The sequence below is a fragment of the Humulus lupulus genome, chromosome 2, assembly GCF_963169125.1.
Source record: "Humulus lupulus chromosome 2, drHumLupu1.1, whole genome shotgun sequence".
Lineage (NCBI taxonomy): Eukaryota > Viridiplantae > Streptophyta > Magnoliopsida > Rosales > Cannabaceae > Humulus > Humulus lupulus.
The window spans coordinates 216,885,594-216,898,703 of record NC_084794.1 but is presented as its reverse complement, the minus strand read 5'-3'; the positions used below and the strand labels follow the sequence as shown (position 1 = coordinate 216,898,703).

General features: G+C 39.8%; 1 protein-coding gene across 5 annotated transcripts in view; it reads left to right on the top strand.

Annotated features, from left to right (window-relative positions):
- The window catches only part of LOC133818959 (fanconi-associated nuclease 1 homolog), a 62,942-nt gene that overhangs the window by 12,892 nt on the left and 36,940 nt on the right, over positions 1–13,110 (top strand). For all 5 annotated transcript variants that reach the window (XM_062252092.1, XM_062252091.1, XM_062252093.1 and 2 more), the window contains one exon: positions 70–188. In XM_062252092.1, coding sequence (XP_062108076.1) covers positions 70–188 — 119 coding nt within the window. The remainder of the gene's footprint in view (positions 1–69; positions 189–13,110) is intronic.

The following is a 13,110-nucleotide window of genomic DNA, read 5'->3' as shown; positions in this document are numbered from 1 at the left end:
GTCAGCATATTATGCCAAAATTTTAAGGGTGAGACCAATTTAAATCTGTTTCTTTTTTTCATATTGCAGTATCAGGTTATTTCTGTTCATTTGAAGATACAAACGAACTGCTTTACGATGATATGAATTATATATTGAATTTGCTCAATGTATCTGAGCTACGAGAAATAATGTGCTTACTTAAACAGGTTAGTACCTACTGATGTTTGCTTATAATGTTGTGTTGAAAAATGATCCGTAGTGATTCTTGTGTTAATTGAGTTTGTAAAATCTATAGCTGATACATAGGACATAACATATGAGGCACTGCCACAAGAAAGGGGGTTTTGTTGTTTTTCTGTGGAATTATGCTCTAATATATTGAAGATATGACGGAAGCGATTGAAAATTTTGGAAGATCATTTGTTTTGATTTACGAGCTAACCTGATTGTTTACCACAAAGATAAAACCTTGCAACGAAGGAGTGTGAAAACGAAACTTCATATGCTATAGATTTGGACATTTTAAGATAACTATTTTGAATTCATTTTCTTAGAAATATTCGTATAATTCAACTTTTCAATAGATTTGACCGTGATAAAAAAGATTTTGGCCTTGGTTGGCTGGGCCTTTGAAAGCTACTTTTGGGCTTTTAAAGCTTAAAAGCCATTTTAAGACTTGATTGGATATACATGTGCTTAAAAGTCAATTTTGAGAAGAAGCTAATCTTTGTGGCTTCTTGAAAAATTGCTTTTTGAGAAGTCCAAATCTCAAAGTCAAAGCTAACCAACCAAGCCCTTTAAGTTTGTTTTGTTTTCAGATCTTGTAAGAGATTGGAGTTGTTGTAGTTTTGGTTATTTTTGTGTTGTTTCCTTTTCTGCACTCGTATTATTTTGACTCATTAAAAGAAGTCTCATATTTATCAATAGAAGTGCACGCCTTCAAGCTCCCCTCCCCTTTCTTTTTCCTTCTTATTTTGGAGGATTTAAGGTTGGGGATGTTACTTTTGGAAATTTTATGAATGTGTGCCTTTTTACTTTAACACAAACCACAGACCAGATTTCAAAAATAACATTTTGAAGTTCATACTGTACTTGAACAGTTTCTGATGCAATACTTTAAGTTCATACTGTGACCATATTGTAATATGACTTCATGTTTATAATAAACAATGAGAGGAAGTAATGTTAATTTTCTGAATATTGTTTAAGAAATTGATGACAGTTATGAACACATATTTCTCTTGATATGATGCATTGTTCTTTTCTAGTCTCAAATGCTTATGCAATACTTTAGTCTCTGGTAAACAGCCTGTGTTTGACTGTTGGCTAGAAATATATTACCTATAAACTATGGTTTGATGTATGCCATTCTGTCTTGTAAATTGTTTGGTTTTCGTTTCATGAAAATGTATACTAATTCATAATGTTAATTATTTTTTGGGATTTGTGAGCATTTCAACTTGATTGTCCAATACTGCAGAAAGTGCAATTGACATTTATTTTATACCCATCTCATACTATTGATGGAGCTCTTTGGGTGGATCCTTCGAAATTTTGGCTGCATCCTTAGTTTATGCTCCTAAAGTAATTAATTGGCTTTCGATGACTACACAGTACAAGAGCTCTGTGTGGACAGATACGGGTCAAACATATAAGCCATGTGGAAGTGCAAGATTATATTCTGCAGTTATATGTGAATTCAAGAAATAATATACATAGCTCCTTCCTATTTTGTTTGTAGAGTACCCATGAGTTGAATTGATTGACTCTAGTTGTGCTATTAGAGCAAATAAGAGTTTAGTTAAATAGAATTATGTTTTGGTTTTCTCGCCAGAAGATGTTAGAGACTTTTCTTTAGACCAGATTGTACTGAGATAGAAGGATATGTGTTTAGTTCTTGTTTTTTAGTTGTCTATTCTTGTTGTAAAATTTAGAGTGAATTGCGGTTAACATACTTAATATTTTCAAAATATTGCACTTTTATATCCGATTTTTTTTTTCGGCGGTTAATATATGATAGGAACTGAGCTATCTGAATTAGTATTAAGCAGTTTAGAAACAAGGCAAAGAATTAGAATAGGAAATTGGTGTTTGTATTTCAGCAATAACCAGGAATTTCGAGAGCCTGGATCCTCTTTGTAAGAGATAAAATCTCACTCAATCACTAACTGTTTACAAAATGAAATGAGTCTCTTATTTATACATAGCCTCTAGGATAAAAGCTGCACCTAAGTACTACCCAAACAAAGCCCACATAGCAGAATTAGAGTGGTATCCACTACAGCTCCCTCCACGTGAGACTTCTTGTGCCTCCTAGCATAGACATATGTTAAGGGAGGTCTATCAATACCGCCGGCCTGAAGTTTCACCTTGTCCTCAAGGTGGAATTGAGGAAATTGCTCCTGAATGACAGCAAAGTCTTCCCAAGTAGCTTCATATTCCGGTAAGTGCTTCCGTTTGATGAGAGCCTGGGGAATGGTCTTGTGCGTTCCAGGGCGGATAGCCAGGAGTGATTCGGGTTCCAAGAGCCACTCCAAATCTGTGGTGAGGCCCAGAGGAAGGGATGAAGCTTGCTGGTGTGGTCCTAGAGCTGCCCGTAAACAGAAACATGAAAAACCGGGTGAATGGAGGCGTGTGGTGGCAGTTGCAAGCGGTAAGCCGCGGCACCCACACAAGCCAACACCGGAAAGGGACCAAAGAACCGATTAACTCGCATATTCCTTGAACAAGAGCTCTAAGTTTTGCTTCAACGCTACTTCGAGCTACTAGTGGCTGTTTTTTACTTCTCCAAGTAACTAAGTTTCCCTACACTTTGGTACAATAGCTAGTGGTTGATCTTCTATCCTCAATTGATCCTACCCAATCAGCATCTGTGAAGGCTTCAACACCTCGTTCTTCATTTTTCTTGAACAATAATCCAGTTCCAGGTGTTTTCTTAAGATAGCGTAGGATTTTGTACACAAGTTCTAAATGTTCCTCTAGAGGATTGTGCATGTATTGACTAACCAAGTTGACGGCGAAGGCAATGTCTGGTCTTGTATGAGACAAGTAGATCAATTTTCCTACTAACTGTTGATACATTCCTTTGTCAATCATCTTCTCTTCTTGTACTTGCGGGAGTTGCTACAGGTTTACAACCACGCATTCCAGTTTCTTTGAGAAGATCCAAAATGTATTTTCTCTAAGACACCTTTAAGTTTATCTTGCTCTCCATAATCATCACCTGTTATTATCATGTCATCAACATAAACAATGAGGATAGTCACCTTACCCTCGTGTGAGTGTTTGAAAAATAGGGTATGATCTGGTTGAGCTTGTCTGTATCCATGTTTTTTATCACTTGATTAAATCTTTCAAGCCACGCTCTTGGAGATTGTTTTAGACCATATAGAGATTTTTTCAAATGACATACATTCTCTATTCCATGTCTTCGAATACTAGAGGAATTTTCATATCAACTTCTTCCTCTAATTGTCCATTAAGAAATATATTTTTGATGTCTAGCTGTAGTAAGGGCCAATCTAGGTTGACAACAATAGATAATAGGACTCTCATAGTGTTTAACTTCGCAACAGGAGCAAATGTTTCATTGTAATCCATGCCATATGTCTGAGTGAACCCTTTTGCAACTAATCTTGTTTTGTACTGGTTTACTGTCCCATCAACCTATGTTTAATTGTAAACACCCATTTACACCCCACCACATGTTTACCTCTAGGCCGATTGACAACTGTTCATTTGGTGTTGGCTTCTAAGGCCCTAATTTCCTCACACACTGCTTGCTTCCACTCTTTCTGTGCAAGTGCCTCAGTGATGTCCTTAGGAATTGCCACTTGCTCAACTTTTGACAGGAAAACTTCGTAATGAGGAGTAAGTTTACTATAACAGACATATTTGGACATTGGGTGTTGAGTACAGCTCCGAATTCCCATTCTTTTGGCAATAGGTAACTCAGACTCAGGTTCAACCATATTGGAAGACTCAACATTAGGAATATTATCAGGTAAAATAGGATCAAGAGAATGATTACTTACATTAGGAGTAGTCTATGGATTAGATTCATGAGATGTTGGAGCATTAGTTGGCTATATTACTTGATGGGTGTTTTGTCGCTCAGAGTAGACTAAGAGTTCCTTAGTCTTAGGTGGCTGAGATTGTTGCTGCTCAGAAGAGTTTTGAAACTCTGAAATTTTAGGAATAGCTTTTGGAAGGCAAGTATCCCAACTAGAAACTTCACTCACCGTCCCTCCCTGAAGTGAAAGGTTGGGATAAAAGGGTTGTTCTTCATGGAATGTAACATCTATTGAGCATACATACGACAAGTAGGAGGACGATAACACTTGTATCCTTTTTTAGTAGAAGAGTAACCCAAGAAATCACATTTAAGGGCCCTAGGATCAAACTTAGATCAGTTTGGGTTAAGAACATGAACAAAAGAGACAACCAAACATTTTCAAAGGGGAGGTTAGTATAAAAATTTGTAAGAGAAAATTGTTTTTCTTATTTTTGTGTATTCCATTATTTATAGGGTTCATACGCCTAATCTTCTTAATTAAGCATGACGTGACGACGTGCTTCTTCACGGCGGACCTCAGAGAAAGTTTCTTCAGTGTTAAGAAATGGAGAATGACTAACCAAACGACCTCGAACTTCTTCAAGAATATTGTTCATCCTAGTAAGAAATTCAAATACTTGCTCTTTTTCTAATTGTTGGCATTAGAGTGTGGTGCAGTTAGCACACAAAAGTGTGGTATCCAGGTACAAATCGAGTTCCAGCACAAAGGTCTTGTAAGTTTGAAAAATATTGGGTAACAGCATGATTACCTTGCTTGATTTCTTTGAGTTTGGTACAAATTTCAAAAATCAGGGAGGCATTCCTAAGGTCAGAGCACATCTTCTTAGCTGCATCCCATACTTAATAGTTTTAAAAAATAAATATCTTCGACTAATTTTAGGATCCATGGAATTAATAAGCCATGCAAGGACAATAGAATTCTCAACTTGCCATACCTTGTAGGTTGCGTCCATCAGAGGAGGGGCAGGAAGGTCATTGGTGAGGTACCCAAGTTTGCCACGCCCACAAATAACCAATTTCACCGACTGTGCCCATTGTAGATAATTCCTACCATCAAGTTTGTGGGCTGTTATGTGCAGAGAGTTGCTGTCATGACTGTAAATGGAGCACATGGAGCTAGAGGACTGACTTTGGGCCTGAGGTTGGGCTGTAAGTTGAGTGGGCCCACTGGTTTGGGATGAAACTTCTTCAGCGCTGGACATAGTAACACGTGCCAGGGCTAGGGCGATGAAACTTTAAGGAGGCGAGGGGTCTTGGCTTTGTGCGATTAAAGTTTGTGGGCTGCGATTGCGATTGAAGACTGAGGAGTCAAAGCGTGGTGATCGAGTTGGCCAAACGGAGTATGGGACTGATATCCACGTCGGACAAGAGGGCATTTTATTGATAAGATAGACAGCTGTAAGAACAACTTCACCTCAAAAGTGTTTTGCAATTGAGGTTGTGAACATAATTGCTCTAGCAATTTCTAATAGGTGTCTATTTTTGTGTTCAGCAACCCTATTTTGTTTGGGTGTGCCTGCACATGAACGATGCCATGAGAAAGAAGGTAATCACCTAATATTGAGTTGAAATATTCAGTGCCATTGTCTGTGTGCAAGACTTGGAGATTTACATTGAACTGATTATTGATCATAGAGTGAAATGATAAACCATTTTGTATTTGTAGTATTTGTTATTCTAGATGGTCCCCATATATCACTACAAATGAGATTAAAAGGCTGAATTGATTTGGGAGTTTTTTTGTTTCTCATTCCATAAAAGAAAGCTCTTCTTTTATATTTTTTTCTTCAAAAAACGAAAAATGATCACATTCTATACAATTGCTAGAAATTCAGGCATATGACATACCTAAATCTCTCATCCTTTGGGTTGAAGGGCTGTGACTCCTTTGTCAGTGCGTCCGGCAACGGTAACACAACCTTCTATTGGTAAAGTTCAACTTTGTTATCATGAGAGCATGAGTGTTAGGAGAGCCAGGAGAGCTCCCCATGACCCTTCTGGTCATGGGGTTAAGAATTCTTTTTTTCCTTTTCGTTTTGAGAGTAAGTTTGATCATGTTCCTGAGATTTCCAAGAATCGCTATTGGAGTTTCAGGACAGCACATAAGGTTTTCGTGTTTTCACTTACGGCTGACGGGGGGGCTATTCGATTGTGTGAAAGAACGAGATTGTCGGGCTACGAGATTTTGGTGTCTTTGGATGGAGCAAGGTGGTTGATCGGTGAGATTCGGCGGATAGTTTCTCTGAAGATTGATGATAGGGTGGGGTTCAAGAGCTCTTTTAGAAACACTGCAATGACTGTTTTTGTTGAGTGTTTCAAGAACAGTAGAGGTGTTTTCCTCAAGGTGTCCACATTTAGGAATGGCATGGTCAGAAGCATCATTATTCCTGATGAAGGTTGGGAGTCAAGTTGGAAGGAGATAGAAAAGTGCCTTATTGGGGTGGTTGGAAGACAGGAAAAGGAGTCAAGAAGGAAAGTTTTTCCAGATCCTAGGATTTCTAAGCTTTCCTGGGCAGAAATGGTGTCAGCGAAGGGTGATGTTGACCGTAAGGACACTCTAAAGGATCATACTTTTTAGGCTTTGTCGATGAGGAAAGGATTTGCTGTGATGCTGATTCAATTTGGAAGTGCGGCTGCATGGGATTTGGTTCTCAGTAATTTTCAAAATCAGTTTGGAAAACAACTGGAATTGTCTTTCTTGGCTGATGACAGAGCCATTCTGTGGTGTCCCTCTGAAGATTTGCAAAAGGTTTTAATCTCTAAGGGAGAGATTCTTTTCTCGAATAGGTGCTCAATTTCTATCTCTTCTTGGACATGGAAATCTCAACTACTCGAGAAGAAGTTTTTATGCTCTCAAGAATGGATTGGCGTGGATGGATTACCTCTGAATTTATGGAATATACATGTCTTTAAAGTGATTGGGGATTTATGCAGGGGTTTGATGGAGGTGGAAAAGAGCACTCTAGAGTTGACAGATGTGTCTTACGTTCGTTTGAAGGTAGTGGGTCAGCCAGAAGGTTTCATCCCTGAACTTATCTCTCTTCCTTATGAGGGTATCTTCATCTCCTTAAGATTGTTCAAGATTGGAAAGCTGGGAAAATCTGCTGTTTCTTCAAGAAGTGGTGGTCGGAAAATCTGGGTTAGGAAAGAAGGCCAGGTTCGGAGGGCTGAGTCAAAGTTTCAAGAGCCGGCAAGGGAGAATCAAAAGGAGAAGTGTTCAGTTGAAGTCGATTTGGCCACTGGTGTTGCAGATAGGTCGCCGGCGATTAAACATGGCGGTTTCCAGTCTATTGGAATCAGTAACGTGCCTCCAGTTTCCAAGGTTGATGATCGCAGATATTCAGGGATCGTTTCCCTTAATTCTTGCTCCTCTTTAAAGTCTATTTTCAATAGACTTTTTTCAGATTTATCTTGTATTGATAAGAAAAAGGAGGCCACGTGTAGTCTTATAAAGAATAAGTGGACTGTGCTGGATTTTCAAACAAGCCTTTCTTTTGGTGGATTGGGCTGGGCCTTCACATTGGAAAGTGGGGCTGCTTCTTTTAAAATTGAATTTCCCCACGTTGGGGCTCTCTTCAATCCAATCTTAGTGGATTTTAATTTAGGCTGCCGGCCCATGAAGGTTATAAAAGACAGATGGTCCAAACCTTCTTGTAGGATTAGAAGCCCAAAGGTTTGTGAGGCTTTCTGCAAGGGCAGAATATTTCTTTGGTCGGACCATTCAGAAAAAGTGTCTAGCCGTGGGGAGGTTTCTCTGCATCAGTCAACAGAGGAAGAGACAAGCAGTGAGATATTAACTAAAAGTCTGAACGTGTATCGTCGTAGGCCAAAAGATTTATTTCCTGAAAGTACTTCTCTTTTAGAAGAACAGTTCGAAACTACAATGGCCACAGAACAAGTTTTGGAAGAAGATGAAATCCTTGTTCCAGTGGAGGATGGCCTTTCGGAAAGGTGTAGTTCAGAGGAGGATGATTTAGATTTGGACTGTGATGCAGACAAGGAGGATATCGAAGATATCATAGTTCATGCTAGAAGGTTGTGGTGTGGCGATGTTGTAGAGGAAGAATTTGAGGCTCAACAGGTTCCTCGTCTTGAGGAAGCTATCGTGGGTTCAGAGGAAAATTCTGTGGTTCAGGCGAATAGTCCTCACGACTTCTCAAGGTTGGCTTCTGTGATGGAATCGTTTGGAATTTCACTACTTTCTAGTAATGAAGGGGAGGAAGGTGTCGGGAGCCTTTCATCTATGCCTAAAAAGAGTGCACGAGAACTAAAGAAACTTGAGTTCAATGTTAATTATGTCAAGAAGAGTAACTTTGGGTGTCAAAAAGTCCCATGAAGATTTTATCATGGAATGTTAGGGGTAATGGCAATAAAGAGAAGCGGCGGGCAATTAAAGAAACCATTTGCAAAGTCAATCCAGATATAACTGTGCTTCAAGAGGTGAAAAAGGGTATTATAGAGAGGAGGTTCATAGGAAGTATTTGGAGATCCAGATTTAAAGCTTGGATCTTTTAGCCGGCAATTGGAAGATCAGGGGGGACTTTAGTGGCTTGGGATACTCGTAGTGTCTCTGTTTCAGATTCTTTGGTAGGGGAGTTCACCGTCTCCATTCGCATTGAAGCTGAGGGTAAGATCCCTTGGTGGTTTTCCGGTGTTTATGGGCCAGTGGTTTATGGAAAGTGGGATAGTTTTTGGGATGAATTAGCAGGTTTGAGTGTCATTTGTGGTACACACTGGTGTTTGGGGGGAGATTTTAATGTGGTTAGGAGGGGAGATGAGAAACTCAATAGCGTAACCATTACGAGAAGTATGAAGAATTTTGATGCGCTAATTAGAGAGATGAATTTGGTAGATCCTAAGCTCCATAATGGTCGGTTCACTTGGACTAATTTCAGACAAAGGCCTGTTTGTAGTAGGCTCGACAGATTTTTATTTTCGCCTTGATGGACAGAGTCTTACCCTTTCATTCGCCAAGAAGTGTTCGTATTGTCTCTGATCATTGTCCTATTGTGTTGGATTCTAACCCTCCTTCGTGGGGACCCAGCCCGTTCAGATTTGATAATTCCTGGCTTGAGCATAAAGATTTCAAGGCTCTTTGTCAGAAGTGGTGGAATTCGTCTCCGTTGTTGGGGTGGCCGGGTTATGGTTTCATGGAAAAACTGTCCTCAATTAAAGATAAAGTTAAGGGGTGGAGCAAGGAAGTTTTTAGGGCAAGATCTTTGCTCAAACAGTCTTTGGAAAAAAGAATGTTCGAGTTGGATAGATTAGAGGAAGGTGGTCAGTGGAATGAACAACTTCTTTTGGAGCATAGGAAGATTAAGAAAGAATGGCAGCAAGTTGTCTTTGAAGAGGAGAGAGGAGTTTGGTTTAAGTCGAAATGTAAATGGGCTAAACAAGGAGATTCTAATTCTAAGCTTTTCCATAGTATCCTGAGCGCTCGTAAAGCTAGGAATTTCATTTCCAGAATTGAACTTGAGGATGGGGCAGTCCTTGACAAAGATGGGGACATTGAAAAGGCAATTGTAGATTTTTACTCCAAGTTGTATTGTTCGGTCGGTAGGAGATGGAGTGGTGTGGAAGGTATTTCTTGGGAGCCTATTCCCTCTTTTCTGTCCTCTCTCCTTGAGCGGCCTTTCTCGGAGGACGAAATTCGTCGCTCAGTTTTCGACTGTGATGGGTCTAAGGCCCCGGGTTCGGATGGATTCTCTATGGCTTTCTATCAGGATAATTGGGATACGGTTAAGAATGATCTCCAAGCAGTGTTCGATGGTTTTTTCAAGGATGGGGTTATTCATGGGAGGACCAATAAAACATACATTTGTCTTATTCCGAAGAAGCTGGATAGTTGTCGGGTGCGAGATTTCAGGCCAATCAGTTTGGTGACAAGCCTCTACAAAATTATTTCAAAGGTGCTGGCTGGTCGTCTCAGAGGAGTTCTTTCTGATACAATAGCTGAGACTCAAGGAGCTTTTGTAGAGGGTAGACAGATTTTGGATACAGTGCTGGTGGCTAACGAAGCAGTGGAGGAATATCGTAGTAAAGGCAAGAAGGGGTGGGTTTTCAAAATTGATTTTGCTAAAGCATATGATTGTGTTGATTGGGATTTCTTGGGTTTCGTTCTGAAAAAGAAAGGTTTCGGTGTGGTTTGGAGGAAGTGGATGCGGGGGTGTTTGTCTTCCGCTTCCTTTTTTGTGTTCTTAAATGGGAGACCGAGAGGGAAATTCAAGGGTTCTAGAGGTCTTCGCCAAGGGGATTCCCTTTCACCTTTCCTGTTCACCTTGGTTGCTGATGTTTTGGGTAGGATAGTGGATAAGGCCAAGAGCGTATCGGCGTTACGAGGTTTCAAAATAGGAAAAGATCTCGTGGAAGTCAGTCATCTTCAGTTCGCAGACTATACGATCTTTTTCGTGGAAGATAATGAGTCTTTGTCAACTTTGTTGGAAATTCTTAAAGCCTTCAGTGTGGTTTCTGGACTTTCTATTAATTTGAATTAATGCCAATTGTTGGGGATTAATTTGGAGGGGCATTTAGTGGAACTTCGGGCTAGGGAGATTGGGTGTGAGGTGGGTCAGTGGCCTATGAAGTATTTGGGTCTACCTTTGGGGGCTTCACCTCGCAACAAAGACTTTTGGGAGCCGGTAGTTTCTAGTTGTGCAAAGCGTTTGGATGGGTGGAAGTGTGCCTTCCTTTCTAGGGGAGGTAGATTGACACTCATTCAATCGATTCTTTCTTCTATTCCAGTATACTATTTGTCGCTGTTCCGTATTCCTAAAGGGGTGGTTGATGTTTTGGAAAAGTTGATGTGGGACTTTCTTTGGGAAGGTGCGGATCACGCTAAGACGGACCATTTGGTCTCTTGGAAAGAAGTCTGTAAATCTAGGGACCACGGTGGCCTTGGTATTTGCAATCTGGAGGCTAGAAATAAGGCCCTCCTCATGAAGTGGTTGTGGCGCTTTCCTTTGGAGAAGGATACTTTGTGGCATAGAGTGGTGTTGAGTAGGTACGGGGGGGATGGAGGGTTCTGGGACACTGGTAGAGGAGAGAGGCTATCTGCTCGGGGTCCGTGGAAGAATATTTCTTCTCTCTACGAGGAGTATCTTCAGATGGTGTGTTTCAGGGTGGGGAAAGGGGATCGTATTCGTTTCTGGGAAGATGTATGGATTAGTGGGGTTCCGCTAAAGAACCAATTCCTAGATTTATTTTTGATTTCTACATCCAGGAACTGTTTGGTTAAGGATGTGTTGGTTTTTGGTGGAGTTTCGGGCTTGGATACTCAGGGTTGGGATTTGCGCTTTAGAAGGAATTTGTTCGATAGGGAGATCACTAGTCTTACTCAATTATTACTTTTGTTAGAGAGGGTGGCTTTGCCAGATATTTTGGAGGATCGAAGGGCTTGGTTACCAGACGTTAATGAAGTTTTCTCTTGCAAGTCGGCCTTTTGGAGGCTTAGTTATGCTCAGTTGGGTCCTGTTCTGGAGTGGGCAAAACCTTTGTGGAAAAGTGTTTCTCCCTCTAAAGTCAAAGTGTTTGGTTGGTTGGTTTTCAACGACAAATTAAATGTCCACGACAATTTGCAACGAAGAAGACCCTACCATAGTTTGTCTCCTGGGTGGTGCCCTTGTTGTAAGTAGGCAGGGGAATCCACTAGCCATTTATTTTTGGAGAGTCTTCTTTCTAGAGAGGTGTGGGGGAAAGTCTTCGATGAGTTTGGTATTCTCTGGTGTATGCCCTCTAACTGTTCTCAACTGTTTCTATCTAGGTTAGGGGGCGGAAAAAGGGTTTCCTGTTTTTGGCAAACTACTGTGTTGGCAACTTTTTGGGCTCTATGGCTAGAGAGAAATAACAGAATCTTCGAAGATATCTCCAACTCAGCAGATAATATTTGGGAAAAGATCCAATTTTGGGTGGCTACTTGGGTGTATAGAAACAAATGTTTTGCTGGAGTCGCCTTCTCTGATCTTTCTAGGGATTGGAGAAATTTTTGGACTTAACTTTTTGGGGTGGGTTTGTTTGTGGGGTTTTTTTTCCTTTTATTTGTTCCTATTTGTAACCACGGTTTTCCTCCACAATAAGTGAGGGCTCTCAATTTTATTGGGAGGAGGTCAACTTCCATTGACCTCTGTCTCTTTTATTTTTTAAAAAAAGGCTGAATTGATTTGTAAGGTATAGAACGAAAAACAACACGTGTATGTTTTGCCAATTGGCAAATGTCACAATGAAATAAGCACAAGTCTTTATTCTGAAATAACTTAGAAAATAAGGACCCAACTATCATGTGTGTGATCATCAATAAAAGTGATGAACCATTTTGTATTTGTAGTATTTGTTATTCTAAATGGTCCCCATATATCACTACGAATGAGATTAAAAGGCTGAGTTGATTTGTAAGGTATAGAATGAAAAACAACACGTGTATCTTTGCCAATTGAGAAGTGTCACAATGAAATAAGCACAAGTCTTTATTTTGAAATAACTTGGGAAGTAAATGTTTCAAATATGAAATACTAGGGTGGCCTACCCTATAATGCCACAGAATAATATCATTATTATGTGAGGAAATACAATCAGAAATAAAAGCTTTATCAACTTGAGCAGGAGGAGATAGATCAAATTAATACAGTCTGCTACATGCCTTCGCATTCACAATCATCTTCCCCGAGGACATATCCTAAAAGTTACAACCAAGTGGTGAGAAATTAGCAAAATATTGCAGAAAAGATTGGGAACATGGAGAACATCATGTAGTAGAATGGTAGATGATAATTGTATAGATCCTTTACCAGCCACAGAAGAAAGAGAACCATCAACACTTTTAATTTTTTGAGTACTTGGGCAGGGAGCATAAGTGGTAAAGTGACTGGATCTGATACCATGTGGAAAATAGCTTTTGATATTTTATTTCTTAAGAGCTATGCTATTTAACTAGACATTGTACAACCTATAGACAAATTTGGTATTGAATATCATATATTCTAGGATAATTACAATAAACCTAAAATCACCTAAATGAGGAAACAAAATATTCTAAACAACTTGGTTTCCCATTCTAGATG